The sequence below is a fragment of the Salvia splendens genome, chromosome 7, assembly GCF_004379255.2.
Source record: "Salvia splendens isolate huo1 chromosome 7, SspV2, whole genome shotgun sequence".
NCBI lineage: Eukaryota > Viridiplantae > Streptophyta > Magnoliopsida > Lamiales > Lamiaceae > Salvia > Salvia splendens.
The window spans coordinates 29,780,828-29,797,854 of NC_056038.1; the positions used below are offsets into that span (position 1 = coordinate 29,780,828).

Sequence of the window (17,027 nt, forward strand, 5' to 3'; positions counted from 1 at the left end):
ATTTAAAGTTTTGATATTTTTATAAAAGTTAGTTAAAACTAACTTTTTGTTAATTGACATTAATATCCATAATTGACATTTTTTTATGCTGTATTGATATCTATGGTTAAATGATCTTGTGTCTTGATTTAATGATCGCATATTATTTAGTTGTAGTTAACAATATAACACACCCTTACACCCAAAAATTTATATTTTTCTCATATTTTAATATAAGTATATCCCAATAGTAATACCATATTAAATGAAACTGTGGGAGTATAGTTACTTGACAAATATTCCGATGAACTCCAAGCTAAATGATGATTTCCTCAACGTACAAAAACGCATTGCACCTGAATTGAGAAAGCTCTTTGAACTTTGAAGTAATAGAAAACGTTGTTTACTCGAACGTTTTTACCTGAAGGCAGAAACGTTGAACGTGATAGAAAGGTATAAGACGGAGCGACAATGAAATGGAAGCGTACTCTGGCCAAGTCTATTGCGATATTCGTAGTCACTCTCGGCGATTCTCAATCACCAAAGCCCGCTTCCGATCAGGCCCGAACCCATGGCCCGTAGCTTCGTATTGTGGCTGCACGGCCTGGGCGATTCGGGCCCCGCCAACGAACCTATCAAGACCTTCTTCACTTCTGCCGTCTTCGCCAACACCAAGTGGTCCTTCCCTTCTGCCCCTAATAATCCAGTCAACTGCAACTCTAAGTCTACATTATTTTTCTATCGCTTTGCCAATTTGTGAATCCAGGCTTTGTGAATTTGTTCAGATTCTTGGAAATTAGTCGGAAACGAGAACAATTTGGTGTTTGTGTTACCAACTTGAATCTTTACTTTGGGGTTTATGAGATTAGGGTTTTTTTTCTGTATTTTTTGTTACAGTGTATTTTGAACTGGCCATTTGTATTGCAACATTTAATAATCAATTAGTATTGTCGATATCATTACTAAATTTTCTTTTCCAGCTCACTCAATTGCTACTGTAGAGTATACACCATGGGTGCTCACTGAGATTCTTGGTGATGATTATCAGCATTGAAATATTTCACAGTTTTATGCTGAGATAACTGCAAAAGTTCAATTTTCAACGTTTATTGGGAAATTGGACAGATCAATTTATATATGATTTGAATTATATGCATCATGTATTATATTGCTAGTTGAACTTCTAAAACCCTGGGTCTGCGCCGGGTTGATTTTGAGAAATAGGCAACTGGAAAGGGATAAAGATTAGCTCTTTCTTTTTGGGGGAAAATTATAAATTAATAGCTCTTTGATTACATTTGGTTTGAACTTTGAATGATTGGGGAGTGAAAATATCATTTTTATCATGGCTTTGGTATGGAGACTTTCATTCTATTCGGCTGACTTTGATAGTTATGTGTACTGTAAATTTCATACCTTTATGGTATATGTGAACATTTTCGTAAATTATGTGGTTTTTAATTTGAGGAGCTTGAAAGTCTAAAGTATTGGAAACCTGCCTGTTGTCTTCCTGTAATATTTGTCCTAGGTCCAATATTAATACTGATCCTATAAAAAGGAAACCAACACTACTGCCTCTGCTTTCCTCCATTGTTGATTATTATATGTCTTTCCTTCAGTTTCCCTAACCTTATTGTTGGTAACGGGTAATCAAGTTTTTTGCTATCTCTTTTATGAATTTCTACTGTACTAATTTTGGGCGGTGTAGTTTACTGAGATGCATTTTGTGGAAGCGAGCTTAGTGTAGGTGCAGATGCTTGATCTTGGTTGTCTTATATCTCCGGATGCAATTAGATTACTTTCTTTGATGCATCTTTTACCATATCTTTTCTTGTAGATGGTTCCGTGATGCCTTCATGGTTTGACATTCACGAAATACCAGTGACAGCTGTGAGTTCTGCCCCTACTTATTCTGTTTAATTTTATGCTTGCATATTTTCTTATGTTCAAGTTGTATCAAATTGAGCCTAACGAGCTGTTCTTTATGCCCATCAATGAAATGTGTTGAAGTGTCTACAAGAAGCATTACAGTTGTTTGAATGTCTTTGATCTGTGAAAACGTTGTTCACTCACTGTCACCAGCCACATAGTGAGCTCGATAATTGCTCAGAAATGAAATTTACACGGTACTTGACCAGTTACCATTATTCTGTATTTTACATTATCTGATGTGAGTTTAGATCGCATAACAGGATTCTCCTCAAGATGAAGGTGATGTGCTGAAGGCAGTTCAAAAAGTCCATGGCATGATAGACAAAGAGATAGCGGCAGGCACCAATCCTGATAATGTCTTCGTATGTGGGTTCAGTCAAGGAGGTGTGTTTGCCTGCTCTTTCAAAGTAATCTATCTATTGTAAATGAAGTGGTATCTATTTATTTTTAATTCTTTTGGTAATTTAAGAAATATAATCTTTTAGGTGCTCTAACATTGGCAAGCATTCTGCTCTATCCAAAAACTCTTGGTGGAGGTGCCGTGTTTAGTGGTTGGGTCCCATTTAACTCGTCAATTTCACAAAGAATTACAGAAGATGCAAAGAAGGTTATTTCCACCTCTCCTACTGGCATTTCTCATCTCATTTGTTAGACCTCCCTGCTCTCTGTCATGTTTTACAATGTTAAAACCTTCAAAAATGCAACTTATTTATCTGAACCATTTGAAGGGATGCAAAAGAGTTGGATTGTGCAGACAACTTTTGATAAGTTATAAGGACTGTGTAGGTTATATTTAATTTCCAGAGGGTCTAAAACACTAGAAAATTTTAGACGAACATCAACTCAAAAACGGTTACGAATGTAATTCTGTCATGTACGGATCTATTATTGCTTGCTGAATTATTTGTTCAAAAACATTGACATAGTCTTTGTGACGCCCCGACTTTTCCTATTTCTTTTAAGTTAGTTTTTGGATGACCGTCAAACTTCTAGTCGAATATCGTTTATTTATTTTGAGAGTTTATGGAATTATTTTTTTCGAGCTCGTGTTTTCCTTAAGCCTTACTTGATTAGAGAGTAGAGAACTTTAAGTAGCAATGGAAGTGGAATTTTGTGAATGCTCGAAAATTATTGGAGATTCGTGTTGCATATGAAATCGAGGAATGTTACACGATTTTTTAGGAGAAAATAGAATTTAAATTTATGTTTAGCCAAAGAATAAAATTTTAGAGCCTATAATGTATTTTTTTATGCACCCAGCCCAATTTTCTTTCTGTGAAACTACTTTTGGAGAATCCAATATGAGACCAACCGTAGATATGCTCAAATCTACTCAAATCTTCCATTCAAGTCTCTTCCCTGAGAATTAGGAGGCATTCAGTAACAATTTCACCTGTGTATATCTATATATATACACCCCCACACGTCTCCCACCTTTCAGAAACCTTGAAAAAATATAGAGAAAGAACCGAGTTGGAGAAGAGAGTTTTCTGCCGCCTAAGAAGGTAATCATCGATCAATTCCTTGCATTCACTTAGGATAATTCTGAATCATCGTGCTCTGTACAAAGTGTCAATTTTTAAGTTAGCCCTTTTGTATCCTCCGAGAAACAAATTGAAAATCGATTAAGAGAATTAGAATTAGAATTAGAATTTGAATGTTTTGGGGGAGGAGACTTACCTACCGGAGAGAAAGAGAGAAGGGTAGAGACGGAGGAGGGACAGCTGCTGCTCGGCCGGAGAGAGCGGCGACACCTGGAGCTTCCGCGACGACAGCGAGCTGTGGCGGCTGGATCGAGACCGACAGCGACGATGGCAACTGGTGCAGGATCGAAGGGAGAGTAGGCGTGAGAGAGTTTAGAGGGAGAGAAAGAGAGTCTCTGTTTTAGGAAGAAGACTTGAGTTCCTGTTTTGGGATTTTAATTTGGGATTGAGATAGATAGATAGATAGATAGATAGATAGAGAGAGTACCGAGAGGAATGAAAGAAACTTATTTTAATTTTGGTGCTGCAAGTTTTGGGGCCAAGTTTTAGCCAACGAAATGTTGAAAGGGACTAAAGTTTTGGACCTTATAGGAATAATTAGAGGAATTAAGTTTGGGCCAGCCTTTCCTATTTTGAGTTTAGGTCGGAAGAGTGGCGTGTTTTTAGTGATTGGTTGGAAATTCTTGTTTTATTAATGGAGTTATATATATATATATATATAACTCCATTAGATCATCTAATCCTAGGGCTGAGATTTGGGCTGCATTTCTGGATTTAAACACATACTTATTTTGATCATCTCCCTATATATATATATATATATATATATATATAGAGGTTAGTGATCAAAGATATAACTAATTTTAAGTGTATAACTAGAGAACAAATCTCAGCCACACAAATAAATGGAACAAATATTATTTATTTTAATAATATAAAATAGGCCAAGGATATTTTTGGAAATTACATTATGAAATTTAAAGGTGAAATCACGCGAATAAATGTTGATTTTTCTACTGTTGCTTCCCTGATTCGGAGGCGTACAAGTGTTTTCGAGGATGATTAGACTATATGGGTGGGTTTGAGGTTTGTATGATTTTATACTAAGCTTGATTTAAAAATACTGGCATATCGTAAAATCCATCCTATGGTGTGTGGTGGTTGTAATTGTTTTGAGTGTGATCGTTGAATATTCCGCCGCTCTTATTGCCGGAATCGGCTTTTTTGAGGATCAGATCGTAGGTCTCGCCGGAGAGGCCGAGGGTCAGTGATGGCTCAGCGGTTTTGGTGATATAATCGAGATTTCTGGAGGGCTTTTTGGTGGTGGATGAGGAGAATCCCAGCCCCAAAACCAGCCCCGTGTTGTATAAATCGTCATAACCCATTTAAAAACAGAGTTTAGAGAGAAGAAAAGTGTGTTGTGTGTGTGGAATTGAAATGAGGAATGCGAGAAAAAGGGAAGGAGAGAGTGGTTTTGTAATGGGAGGAACGGTGGGTGGGTGGGTTGTATGATTATTAATCAACAGGGAATATATTATTTTATAAAATTGGCCTATTTTATACAATCAAGATATTTTAATAATTAGCATGATTTTACTTCATTGTTGTTAACAAAACACAACACTATTAGCATGATTTTACTTCACTGTTGTTAACAAAACGCATCACTCTTAGTATGATTTTACTTCACTGTTGTTTACAAAACACATCACTCTTGTTTACAAAACACATCACTATTAGCATGATTTTACTTCACTCTTGTTTACAAAACACATCACTCTTGTTTACAACACATCACTCTTAGCATGATTTTACTTCACTCTTGTTTACAAAATACATCACTCTTAGCATGATTTTACTTCACTATTGTTTACAAAACACATCACTCTTGTTTACAAAACACATCACTCTTAGCATGATTTTACTTCACTCTTGTTTACAAAACACATCACTCTTATTATGATTTTACTTCACTATTGTTTACAAAACACATCACTCTTAGCATGATTTTACTTCACTCTTGTTTACAAAACACATCACTCTTATTATGAATTTACTTCACTCTTGTTTACAAAACACATCACTCTTATTATGATTTTACTTCACTCTTGTTTACTAAACACATCACTCTTGTTTACAAAACATATCACTCTTAGCATGATTTTACTTCATTCTTGTTTACAAAACACATCACTCTTATTATGATTTTACTTCACTCTTATTTATAAAACACATCACTCTTAGCATGATTTTACTTCATTCTTGTTTACAAAACACATCACTCTTGTTATGATTTTACTTCACTGTTGTTTACAAAACACATCACTCTTGTTTACAAAACACATCACTCTTAGCATGATTTTACTTCACTCTTGTTTACAAAACACATCCCTTTTATTATGATTTTACTTCACTCTTGTTTACAAAACACATCCCTCTTGTTTACAAAACACATCACTTTTAGCATGATTTTGTAAATCAAGGATACATCACTTGCCAATCAAATTCATTCTACTATTTAACAAAATCCCAATATACAAAATACATAGTAGATAAACACAGTGAATTAAATACTAATACGTAGGCGACAAGAAAAGACACAGACAGTAGAGTTGAGTAGCAGCAATCCCTTAGAATGCATCTTCAGTTGTGGGAAGGGAGGGCGAGAGCGAGTTTCGTGAGTCATCGTAGTCCTCCCCCAAGGGCGAAACCTCCACTCTTATATCCTCAATCATCTTCACCACCTGCGCCATCGTCGGCCTCTTCTCCGGCAGCTCCACCACACACGCCATCGCTACGTGCAGCATCGACACCATCTCCTCCTCTATGTTCTTGTACCTCAGCAGCTCCTGATCGAACACTTCCGCCGTCCACTCATCCCTCACCACCGACTGCACCCACCTGGGCAGGTCGGCGCCCTCCCTCCCCGTCAGAACCTCAAGCACCACAACCCCGAAGCTGTACACATCCGCTTTCTGAGATAGCCTCTTCACCTCATTCTGCTCCGGCGCCTTGTATCCTTCCAATCTCGCAATCGCGTGAGCATCGGAGATCGGCCGTCTACTGTCGGTGGCATAATTTACATAACCTAATTTTTCTGTGCAATGACCATTATATCCCCGCCTTGTTATTGTGGAGTAAATTTGTGATTGAGGAAACTAATTTCTCCTTAAATTCGAAAATTACATGTAATAATACTAGCCCTTGATTTTCTTGATCTTGTGACTGTGATTTGTTCTCTAGTTATGTAGTTAATGGGCACTTGCCCTAGATCACTACTATATATATATATATATATATATATAGGGGAGCACTATTCTCCTTTTCCACTCTTAGATTCTTTTCTCTTCTTACTAATAACCGTTAGATCTTTTCAATCAACGGACCATGTTAATCCTTAATAATGATTTCCGCGTTGCATTATAGAACCTTTAGTTGTGCATTATGGGGGTAATATAGTAAAGTTAGTAAAATGGAACCGCCATATTTTTGGCAATAGCGAATTTTAAGCGATTTGCAATCTTACGCCTCTTCAGTTTTCTCCAACTTCTCTCCAGCATACGATTCGACTCTCCCCACTCCTTCCACTCTCTAAAACCCTAGTTACATCTCCCACAAATCGATTTTGACAGCCTCCGTGACATATTTCGGCGATTACACTCCACCGTGGTTACATCTGCCACAAATCGACCGGCCTTGACTCGTTTCGACGAATATTCAACAAATCTTGCAGGTATGTAAATGGAAAGCATTCAACTTTGCAAATGCCTACGAGAGGTCGACCACTCTCTCAAGCATCAGAGGATGCAGGTGAAATTTCCGACGCTATTCAATATCTTATTTGTTGCTTGCGTGAAAGGGTATTTGTAACTCTGTTGATTGCTCATTATCCAGTTTAAAAAGGAATAACTTTACAATGTTCTTTAATCTGTTGGTGTATATGTGCTCAGTCCCGATGGAATAGGTTTATCAATTTGTGTGGGTAATGCATTATGAAACTGTAATTGTACATTTTTTGGAGTATATTGTGCATTATATGATTGGTATTCTTTATGTGCAGTAAATTATGCAATGTGCATAGTGTCGTGTGTTTTGTGTTGTGTTGATTAAACTCGTGAAGTAGTTTGTATGTGCATATTTTAGTGTAAACTATGCATTATGAAACATACTTTATGCATTATGGTAACTACATTATGCATTATTAAGGGTGTTGGATGTGTTGTCATATTTGCTCAGTCTGGATGTGTTTTTTGTATTATGTTGTGTGGCCAATGCATTGGCAAACAGTAAAATTGGATTTTTTTTTCTACTATTGAATGCATTATATGAGTTGTATAATGTATATAGTTTCAAACATTATGTGTGTAACACATGTGCGTTTTCATGTTGAGACGCTGCACTATCAGTTCGTTTGTGCATTTAATAGTGTAGACTATGCAGTATAGAACATTATTTATGCATTAAGTTAACTAAATTATGCATTATTCAGGGATTTGGATGTGTTGCCATAGATCCTCAGTTTGAATGAGCTTCTTTTATTATGTTGTGTGGGCAATGCATTTTGAAACTATAATATTGCATTTTTTGTAGTATTGACTACATTATATGAATGGTATCATTTATACAGTTTACTATATTTTATGTATAACCCATGCGCATTATCATGTTGAGACAATGCATTATTAGTAATATTATATGCATTATCATGTTGAGACAATGCATTATCAGTATTATTTAATGCAGTATCATGTTGAGACAATGCATTATCAGTAATATTTAATGCATTATCATGTTGAGACAATGCATTATCAGTAATATTTAATGCATTATCATGTGAACATCTATAAGTATTATATAGACTTTATTGAAAATGTTATGATAGTTTTCTTTGTTTGTTCTATTTCAGAGAAGCGGCTACAATCAGAAATAGATAATACAGTAGATGATGTTATACCAGTTGCTTTGGCTAAGAGGTTCAGGGATAGGTTGGCAGAGGGCGCTCCCAGTGCGGTCGCAGGTGATGCTGAAAAGAAACAGCTAAAGGGACGAAAGCCTAATCAGCTGTACTGTAGACGACCACCGCTGGAATTTTTTAACTACTTGAAGCAGTTAAATCCAAGACAGAAAAGGGCGGTTACGGAGATTGGTTTTGGAGCAGTACTCTGTTTTTGAGAATATGTTTTATGACTGTGAAATTTCAAACACGCAGCCGAACAGTTTGTGCATGTCGTTTATTCGGATTGCCTTTATTTTAAATGCAGTCCACGTTATTTTACAATGTAGTGTGTATTATGTTATTTGTCCATATACGTGTACGATTAACTCTCATATTGCTTAACATAAACCACATAATTTACAAATCCTAGTGCATAATGCAATGCCTACACCAAATAATGCGTTCGTACATTACACAATAACTATACTAATCCATATACAGAAAACGGATCAAAATCCTGTGCATCATATCTGCATGTCATTGCATTATTTGTACTGAATTATGCATTATATAACTTTTTGTGTGTATTTGAGAATATGCTCTATGACTGTGAAATTGCGCATTTTAGTTTCTGTAATGCATTATTTGTGATATGTAATAAACATTTATCCTGATCCGTTTAACTTAAGTTGTGCCGTGTTTCTATGTTTGGTTCACGTTTCTTGTTTTCCCTAAGGGTTTAACAAGCCTAGGGGCTAGGGTGTAGTACGTTCTAAGTCTACATAACGTTGTCCAAATACACGAGCTGCAGTAATTCGTCTGGGGTTGCACGTTCATAGCGCGTAGACATTTTTAAAACAGATGTACGTAATGTACATTTGTTGTAGAGTATAATGCGTAGTTTAGTTTCTGTAAAGCATGTTTTGTGATATGTAATTCATATTTATCCTGCCCCGTTTAATTTAAGTTGGGTCGTGTTTAGATGTTTGGCGCACGTTTCTTGTTTTCCCTAAGGGTTTAACAAGCCCAAGGGCTAGGATTTAGTAAGTACACATTAATAACAACGTTAACAAAGACCATTAGTTTGATTTATAAATAGACCCTAGACCCTAAGGGTTAGCCGAAGAGCCGTAGAGGAAGAAAGGGCCCTCGTCTCTTACATAATATGTACATTATGTAAATCAGTCAAAATTAGTGCATATCCGCGATTATAACTAAACACTAGTTTTATAAATCAAACTAATGGTCTTTGTTAACGTTGTTATTAATGTGTACTTACTAGACCCTAGCCCCTGGGCTTGTTAAACCCTTAGGGAAAACAAGAAACGTGCGCCAAACATCTAAACACGGCCCAACTTAAATTAAACGGGGCAGGATAAATGTGAATTACATATCACAAAACATGCATTACAGAAACTAAACTACGCATTATACTCTACAACCCAGACGAATTACTGCAGCTCGTGTATTTGGACAACGTTATGTAGACTTAGAACGTACTACACCCTAGCCCCTAGGCTTGTTAAACCCTTAGGGAAAACAAGAAACGTGAACCAAACATAGAAACACGGCACAACATAAGTTAAACGGATCAGGATAAATGTTCATTACATATCACAAATAATGCATTATAGAAACTAAAATGCGCATTATACTATATAATATGTACATTATGTATATCAGTAAAAAAAAACCTACGCGTTATGAATGTGCGACCCCAGATGAATTACTGCAGCTCGTGTATTTGGACAGCGTTATTTAGACTTAGAATGTACTACACCCTAGCCCCTAGGCTTGTTAAACCCTAAGGGAAAACAAGAAACGTGAACCAAACATCGAAACACTGCACAACTAAATCAAACGGACCAGGATAAATGTTCATTACATATCACAAATAATGCATTACAGAAACTAAACTGCGCATTATACTATATAATATGTACATTATGTATATCACTAAAAAAACATACACGCTATGAATGTGCGACCCCAGATGAAATACTGCATCTCGTGTATTTGGACAACGTTATTTAGACTTAGAACGTACTACACCCTAGCCCCTAGGCTTGTTAAACTCTTAGGGAAAACAGGAAACGTGAGCCAAACATCGAAACACTGCATAAGTTTAATTAAACGGGTCAAGATCAATGTTCATTACATATCACATATGATGCATTACAGAAACTAAACTGCGCATTATACTCTACATATCAGAATTCAACAAAGTATAGCATCTCCTTTCACGCAGCGCTCCCTCTCTCTTAGAAAATTCTCCGTCACCGTCAGCCATTGTTTAGGTCTGCTCTCCCTCCTTCGTCGGCGTTCCGTCGCTGAACTGCTACACGGCTGCTGTCCTTCGCGCAGCTACTACCCATGTTCCCAACCTCGCTTTCTCTGCCCTCCGATCTGTACTCCGTCGTCACCGTCGGCGAGCTCGAAAGCTCAGCTCTCCGCCTATCTTCTTCTCTCAGCGCCGCTGCGATTCGTCGCAGCCGCGACTCTCCATCATCGCTGTTGATCAGCCACCGCTGCCACCACTAGGGTCGCCATTGAACGGATGTTGTTGTTTTCCTCCCGCCATGGCTGTGCGCGATCCAGCACAGAGCCGACGTCGCATCAACCTCTGTTCCCCGTCGCTGCCTCTCATAAAGCACAGATGTAATGGAGAAATTCACGTCAATGGCGTTTGGCAAGGAATAATAACCGTGAAGATTGAGTTGGAGTAAATTTAGGAAGTTGCCATAACCAACCAAATTATTGATTACCAATTAAGCCCTTTTCGTTTTTTTTAATCATTAAATTAAATGATTAAACACACTAATTTAGGTCATTGGATACAGGAAATCAACGGCTAAGATCAAGAAGGAAATAGGAGGAAATATGAGAAAAGGAAATGAATACATCCCTATATATATATATATATATATATATATATATATATATTTCCCTGAGTTTACGCTGATCCGAGTTTTTGTACGAGAATCCAGAAATTTCCCTAAGAAGAGACCAAAGATAAAATGAGCACTCACATAGGAAGCATACATTCTTTTAATTAGATGTTTTCTTGAGTTTTAATGAGCTTATTATTTTTATTTTAAAAGGATTTTCTTTCGCAAGCGAGTTAAGGACGGAGTGAGAATTTTCAAGATAAGAAATTTAAGCGAACGAGGTGGGCTTTTTATCCTACATTATTGTGTAGGCTTACTTTTAAATTTACGCAATATCTTTCAAGGATGAGTTATGTGATTAAATTCCAAATATATTGTGTCATGCCGTATTTTATTTTGTGGATGTGCCTATCTGATCGTCCTAGTGGGGAGTGAGTCCCTACTAGAAGTTATGAGTTTAATCGAATTCGGGTTTGTCTAGGGAGTGAGTCCCTATTCAAGCTAGTGTACACAGAGGGGATCGTGCGCTATCTTTCGAGTTGACCTGATCAAGAATGTGGCCACGTTCTCGTTTCACATATGAGGTTCAGATATGGTATGAGGAGAGAGAGAAAAATGGGCCGCAGCCATACTTTTGAGCGAGAAAATGTTTTGGTGACTTGGCCTTTTATAAACCCGAGTTCACTTTTAAATGCTAACACAATATTTTATGAAAATTATTTTGGCACGTGTTCACTGAGTGCATCAAGTACTCAGCCCTGCATTTCTTTTTAAAAATGTGCAGGTTGAGCGTGACGGGTGCAATGGGTGTTGAGCAAGACCGTTGAAGAAATTTAAGTGTTCAGAATGTGTCATGTCTTCACACGTGGCATATTCCTTCTCTCGAATGCTTCCGCTGAGTAGTTGTTTTCTTTTGAGTTCTTGTATTGCTGAGATAGTGTTTCTTTTTGAGTTATTGTTTGTTGAGATACTCTGATTTTATTCGAGCTATTCCCATTTGTTTCGAGCTATGGTCGAGTTGTGTTGTTTTCCCCTTTCTTCCCTGCTTCTTTAATCCTCCTGATAAAGCTCATTTCATGCATCGGTTTAAGGGTAAAATGTTCTCTACTTGATCAGTTTATCGCACAAAACAAGTGTTAAATGTGCAGGAATGCCGTTTGACCAAGGCAACAAGACCTGATCAAGCGAGTACAATAGGCAAAAAAGGCCAGATTTCGTGGGGAGTTGATCAAGGGGAGTAATCAAGCAGTTAAGGAGGGGACCACTGGATGTCAGAGAAGGACACGCGAGGCTATGAGCTGGATGGTGCGCAATATTCTGTTATCAAGGACAACGTTCTAGAAGGGGACACGTGCTGGTATATGAGACGCAAGAACGGAGCTGAGTCACGAATTTGTTACTGAAAAGCGTCGTCTTTCTAGAAGAAGAGCACGGTGCAATCAATGAGTCGCTCACTCTCAGCATGAGCGAATATTCCCTGCCAAGATCGTTATCCAGCTGGAGGTCATGTCGAGCCTATAAATAGAGGATGTGCCACCACATGAAAGAAAATCCGATCCTTTACTTTCCGTTTTAGTTTAGCTTAGTCCAGTTCTCTAGCTTAATTCAGTTTTCTAGATAGCTTAGCTTAGCTTAGCTTAGCTTAGATAAAGTGTTGCTTAGTTAGAGAGGGCGATTGAAGAAGCGCTGCAGAATACTTATTATCTGCCGGCGTATTCTTAAGTTTCCCGCCGAGGATCTTCTCGGTTTATTTGCTTTCTTATTTTCCGAAGTGCTAGCTTAGTTTAAATTTCACGCTGTACTGTTCTAGTTTAATCAAAGTTGTTTTCGTTTTCATCCTTGCATTTACTGCTTTAGTTTCAGTTTCGTTACGATGCACTTGACCCAGTAGTTAAAGTTACCTTGATCAAGTTAACAAGTTTAATTATCCAAGCCCCTTGGCCTAGCGGTAAAGGGTGCTGGATACCGCCTCCATCCTGGAGGTCTCGAGTTCGAACCTTGGGTGGCGTAATTTGTCTTTCCTCCTTGTTATAGGAGTTGATTTGTAATTTCCTCCTTCATATATATGATATAAATATATGAAGTTAACAAGTTTAATTTTGCCTAGAGTAAAATCAGTAGTTAAAAACTCTCAAATTAAAGCATGGCAGCAGCCAATCCCTGTTCACTATTCACACACTTGATACATCAACTTCTCTGTGTGATCGACCCCAAACTTGCCGCTTTACTGTTAAAGTAGTGCAAAATTGGGAGTTTACAAATTACGTTGGTAGAAAAGGAGTGAGAGCGAGTTTGCATCGATCAAGTGGCAACGACATTTGCTAACTGATCCAATCGGTTAGGTTATCTTCAATATAACTTGGTCCGAACTCGCGTCCCCTCTCGAGGCCTTCCACCTCCCCTAGTCGCGATCAACCGTGTTTTCTATCCTTAGAAATACGGGCGTGACGGTCTTGTTAACTGCCATTACATTAATATACCTAGTTGCATGTTTTTTCAATTTATGCCATTACTCTAATGCAATGTTACATTGATATAAAGAATCCATCATCTAAATGAGAAAAATGAATACAGACGCCTATCCTGTGGTCCCATGGCATTTTGCTGATAGAACTGTACTATTCGAAGCTGGACAAGCTGGTCCTCCCTTTCTCGAAAGAGCTGGCGTAAGCTGTGAATTCAAGGTATTACCATTCTCCTTTCTATATTGCGCATCCTCCCTCCCACTTGCATTATCATCATTCTTCTTGTTTTTACTTGCAATCACTTATGAACTTCCATTAAGTAAAAACAAGAAGCTATCTGAGTTATAAATATTGGGTGTTTAATCTTCAGGCCTACCCTGCTCTCGGTCACTCCTTAAACAACGAGGAGCTCCATAATCTGGAATCTTGGATAAAATCCCGTCTCCACAGTTCGTCCTGAAGTTGCTAATTGCCATCTAAAACACCGTCACACGCCTCATTCAACCCGTTGGTTTGCTCCGACATACTTGATATCTTTAACATACTAACATGTTATGATTTATGAAGAAACAAGATTGCTCCATATTTGAAAATAAATAAATGAAAATTTCAAAAACGTTGTGATACGAACATCAGCCTTGTGAATTGTCAATCATTGACACATCTTTGCTAGTACGCTAGCGTAAGCAATATGATTGACGTGCGGAAATGAAAATTCAGACAGTTATTGACACATCTGTTGAGCATAGAGTGGTCTCCATAAAACTACAAAAAGGGGATTTGTGATTTCAAAACTGCATCACATTGTGGATTTAAATAATCTTATTTGGAGGCAACTAACTTTATGCACAAAGGTGTTTGTCAAAGGATAATGATAAATTATAACCCATGATTTCTTGACCATAGTCCATAAATCTCACATGAGTTGATGATTGTATAATCTCATAGCAAAGATTGTATGGCCCGAAATAAGGTTGGGCCTGAGGAGGCCCAAAATCCGATGGCGTCCTTGAAAAATGCAGAGAGATGTTGCGGTGAAACAGACAGAGAGTGATCATTTCTGTAAAGTGGATATGACCAAGAGATTCGGTGCGGGCCCGCTGCTCTCTAACCAATCATATCTCATCCTTTACACGACACCACCCCTACACCAACTCATGCATCGCACCTGATCCCTCCCCACCACGTCACCAATTTCTATGCTCTACCTTCAAAACTAAAAACCTAGAACAACACTGCTTATTTATTTACTGTATTTATATGCCCTCTTCCCCCCCCCCCTCTCTCTCTCAGATTGAATTTGATTGCTGATGAAGAAGCTTTATAAGAAGAGTACGGTGCATCCGACGCCGTCTGTTGTTTCAGAACACCTCCTCTCGTTTTTGCCGGCTGCAATATTGGCTCTGACCGCCGCTCTATCTCCGGCCGAGAGGGAAGTCCTCGCCTACCTCATTTCCTGCTCATCTGTCAACTTCTCCACCGCCCAACGCAAGTCTACGCCGGCGCCGGGCGATGACCACGCGGCCTGCTTCAACTGCAACTGCTTCCGCTGCTACATGAGCTATTGGGCCAAGTGGGATTCGTCGCCGAACCGCCAGCTCATACACGAGGCCATCGACGCTTTCGAGGAGAGCCTCCTCAAGGAGAGCCGGAAAGACAAGAGCAAAAAGGAGAGGAGGAAGGGCAAAAGCGTCAAACTCCCTATTTTGAATGAGCCCAAGCATTCGGAACCGAGTTTGACCGATGTTGATTTCTGTTTCGTTGACTCAAACACGGCGGCGGAGAGCGGCGATGGTGGCGAGCAGGAGGAGGAGGAGGAGATTGTTATCACGGTGGAGGAATTCGACAAGGGTTCAGTGAGGAGGTTTGTGAGTTTTGTTGGAGATAGGATATGGAGGATTTGGGGTTAATTTTTTTTGGGGGGTGGGGAAATTGAAACACTAATTTCAACGCTTGGTTTGAGTTTGTTGATGCTTTTGATTTAGCAATCAATTCTGTTTTTGGCCTGTGTAGGTGTAGCACTACATCCTCATCTGCAATGTAAATTAATATCATTAGCCTTACTTTAATTAATGCCTCTCTTTAATAAATGTTCAGATTGAGTTGTGTGTGAAATTTGCAATGCTTTTCTATTTTTGGTTCCCAATTTTCATCCAATCCATATCGTCTTCTTCTTGGTTACTGAGGTGTGAGTGGTTGGAATTATGGTGGGGTTAGCCATTTTTTGGAATTATTATCAAGTTGAGTGACATATTCTTGTTGCCTTCTCGCTATCATCTCTGATACACTTTGTTTTCTCCTCATTCATTATTTCATTTTTGTACCTTTTCGATCATATCTTTTTCCCCTTTGCAATACATTTGCTTTCAGCTTTACGAAAATTGTTTGATTTGTTGGTAGGAAATAGTGCGAGAAATTAGAACTATATTCAAATAATTAGGATTCGACAGCTCAATTTGAGGAAAAGGGTACCTTGTTTTGTGGCAGTGGCAGGGTTGCAAAAAATGGAAGTGTCCTTTACTTTTCCACATTAAGTGTAGTCTGCAAAGTTCGTTGCGAAAACAGAGGGTAAAGATTAGGTGAATAATCTCGGTTCATTTCATAGATATGTAATCAATAAATATGATCTTGTTTTTGTACATAAACGCTTTTGTTATTCATTAGAATTTAATTAATTTTGTGATTTGAATCTAATTGAAAAAATAAATGAGTTTCAGGTTGATTGATAGTGGGAAATGGGAATTTTTCAATGGTTATTTATATGAAAACGACGAAAAGACATGCCTTGAGCCTATAACGCCATCCACAACGTTCTTGCTATACCGTTCCTTAAACTATTATTTGTGGATTTCACTGTACTTTTTTACTTCATTCCTTAATCAAGGAACGGAACCTGCAACCCTCCGTTCCTTAACCATTCCTTAAATTACTATTCATACAATTTCATTTTTTATTTTAATTTCCAACCCAATTCAATTAAAACAAACACACTTTATTAAAATTAAAATAACATTACAACTTAAAATTCAAAAAAAAAAGAAAAAGACATAATTAAAATCCTAAAAAAATCAAAATGACATAATTTAAAAAAATAGAAAAAGACATAATTAAAATCTCACATCGAAAGTGGAACATAAAACATTCAAGCATGTCTCTATAAAAGAGAAACAACCAAGAATGAGTTTGTCCCACATCGAAAGTGGAACATAAAACATTCAAGGAAGTCTCAATAAAAGAGAAACAATCAAGAGTGAGTTTGTTCCACATCGAAAGTGGAACATAAAACATTCAAGGATTTCTCTATAAAAAAGAAAGAACCAAGAATGAGTTTGTCGCACATCGA

General features: G+C 37.8%; 2 protein-coding genes, 1 long non-coding RNA gene and 1 pseudogene across 3 annotated transcripts; 3 read left to right on the plus strand and 1 right to left on the minus strand.

The window, feature by feature from the left end:
- The first annotated feature begins 281 nt into the window (after positions 1-281).
- On the plus strand, positions 282-14,144 carry LOC121742744 (annotated as a pseudogene).
- On the plus strand, positions 3,040-8,634 carry LOC121742745. The gene is made up of 3 exons (XM_042135987.1): positions 3,040-3,416; positions 7,129-7,205; positions 8,302-8,634. Exons 2-3 carry the CDS (start codon positions 7,160-7,162, stop codon positions 8,565-8,567), a joined length of 312 nt encoding a protein of 103 aa, XP_041991921.1. The 5' UTR covers positions 3,040-3,416; positions 7,129-7,159; the 3' UTR covers positions 8,568-8,634.
- Positions 3,214-4,105, minus strand: LOC121742746. The gene is made up of 2 exons (XR_006038098.1): positions 3,592-4,105; positions 3,214-3,471 (listed from the first exon to the last, which is right to left on the minus strand). It is a non-coding gene; the product is annotated as an uncharacterized LOC121742746 (long non-coding RNA).
- A 781-nt stretch (positions 14,145-14,925) lies between the features above and the next one.
- Positions 14,926-15,799, plus strand: LOC121811213. Its single transcript, XM_042212025.1, has one exon. The coding sequence runs from the start codon at positions 14,995-14,997 to the stop codon at positions 15,592-15,594; it is 600 nt and encodes a 199-aa protein (XP_042067959.1). The 5' UTR covers positions 14,926-14,994; the 3' UTR covers positions 15,595-15,799.
- The last annotated feature ends 1,228 nt before the right edge of the window (positions 15,800-17,027 follow it).

Excerpts from the sequence above, each read along its gene's own strand:
- LOC121742745 (XM_042135987.1), top strand. The coding sequence starts at position 7,160 with ATGCCTACGAGAGGTCGACCACTCTCTCAAGCATCAGAGGATGCAG. Across the intron at positions 7,206-8,301 it reads TCAAGCATCAGAGGATGCAG|AGAAGCGGCTACAATCAGAA; the intron begins GTGAAATTTCCG and ends GTTCTATTTCAG.
- LOC121811213 (XM_042212025.1), top strand. The coding sequence starts at position 14,995 with ATGAAGAAGCTTTATAAGAAGAGTACGGTGCATCCGACGCCGTCTGTT.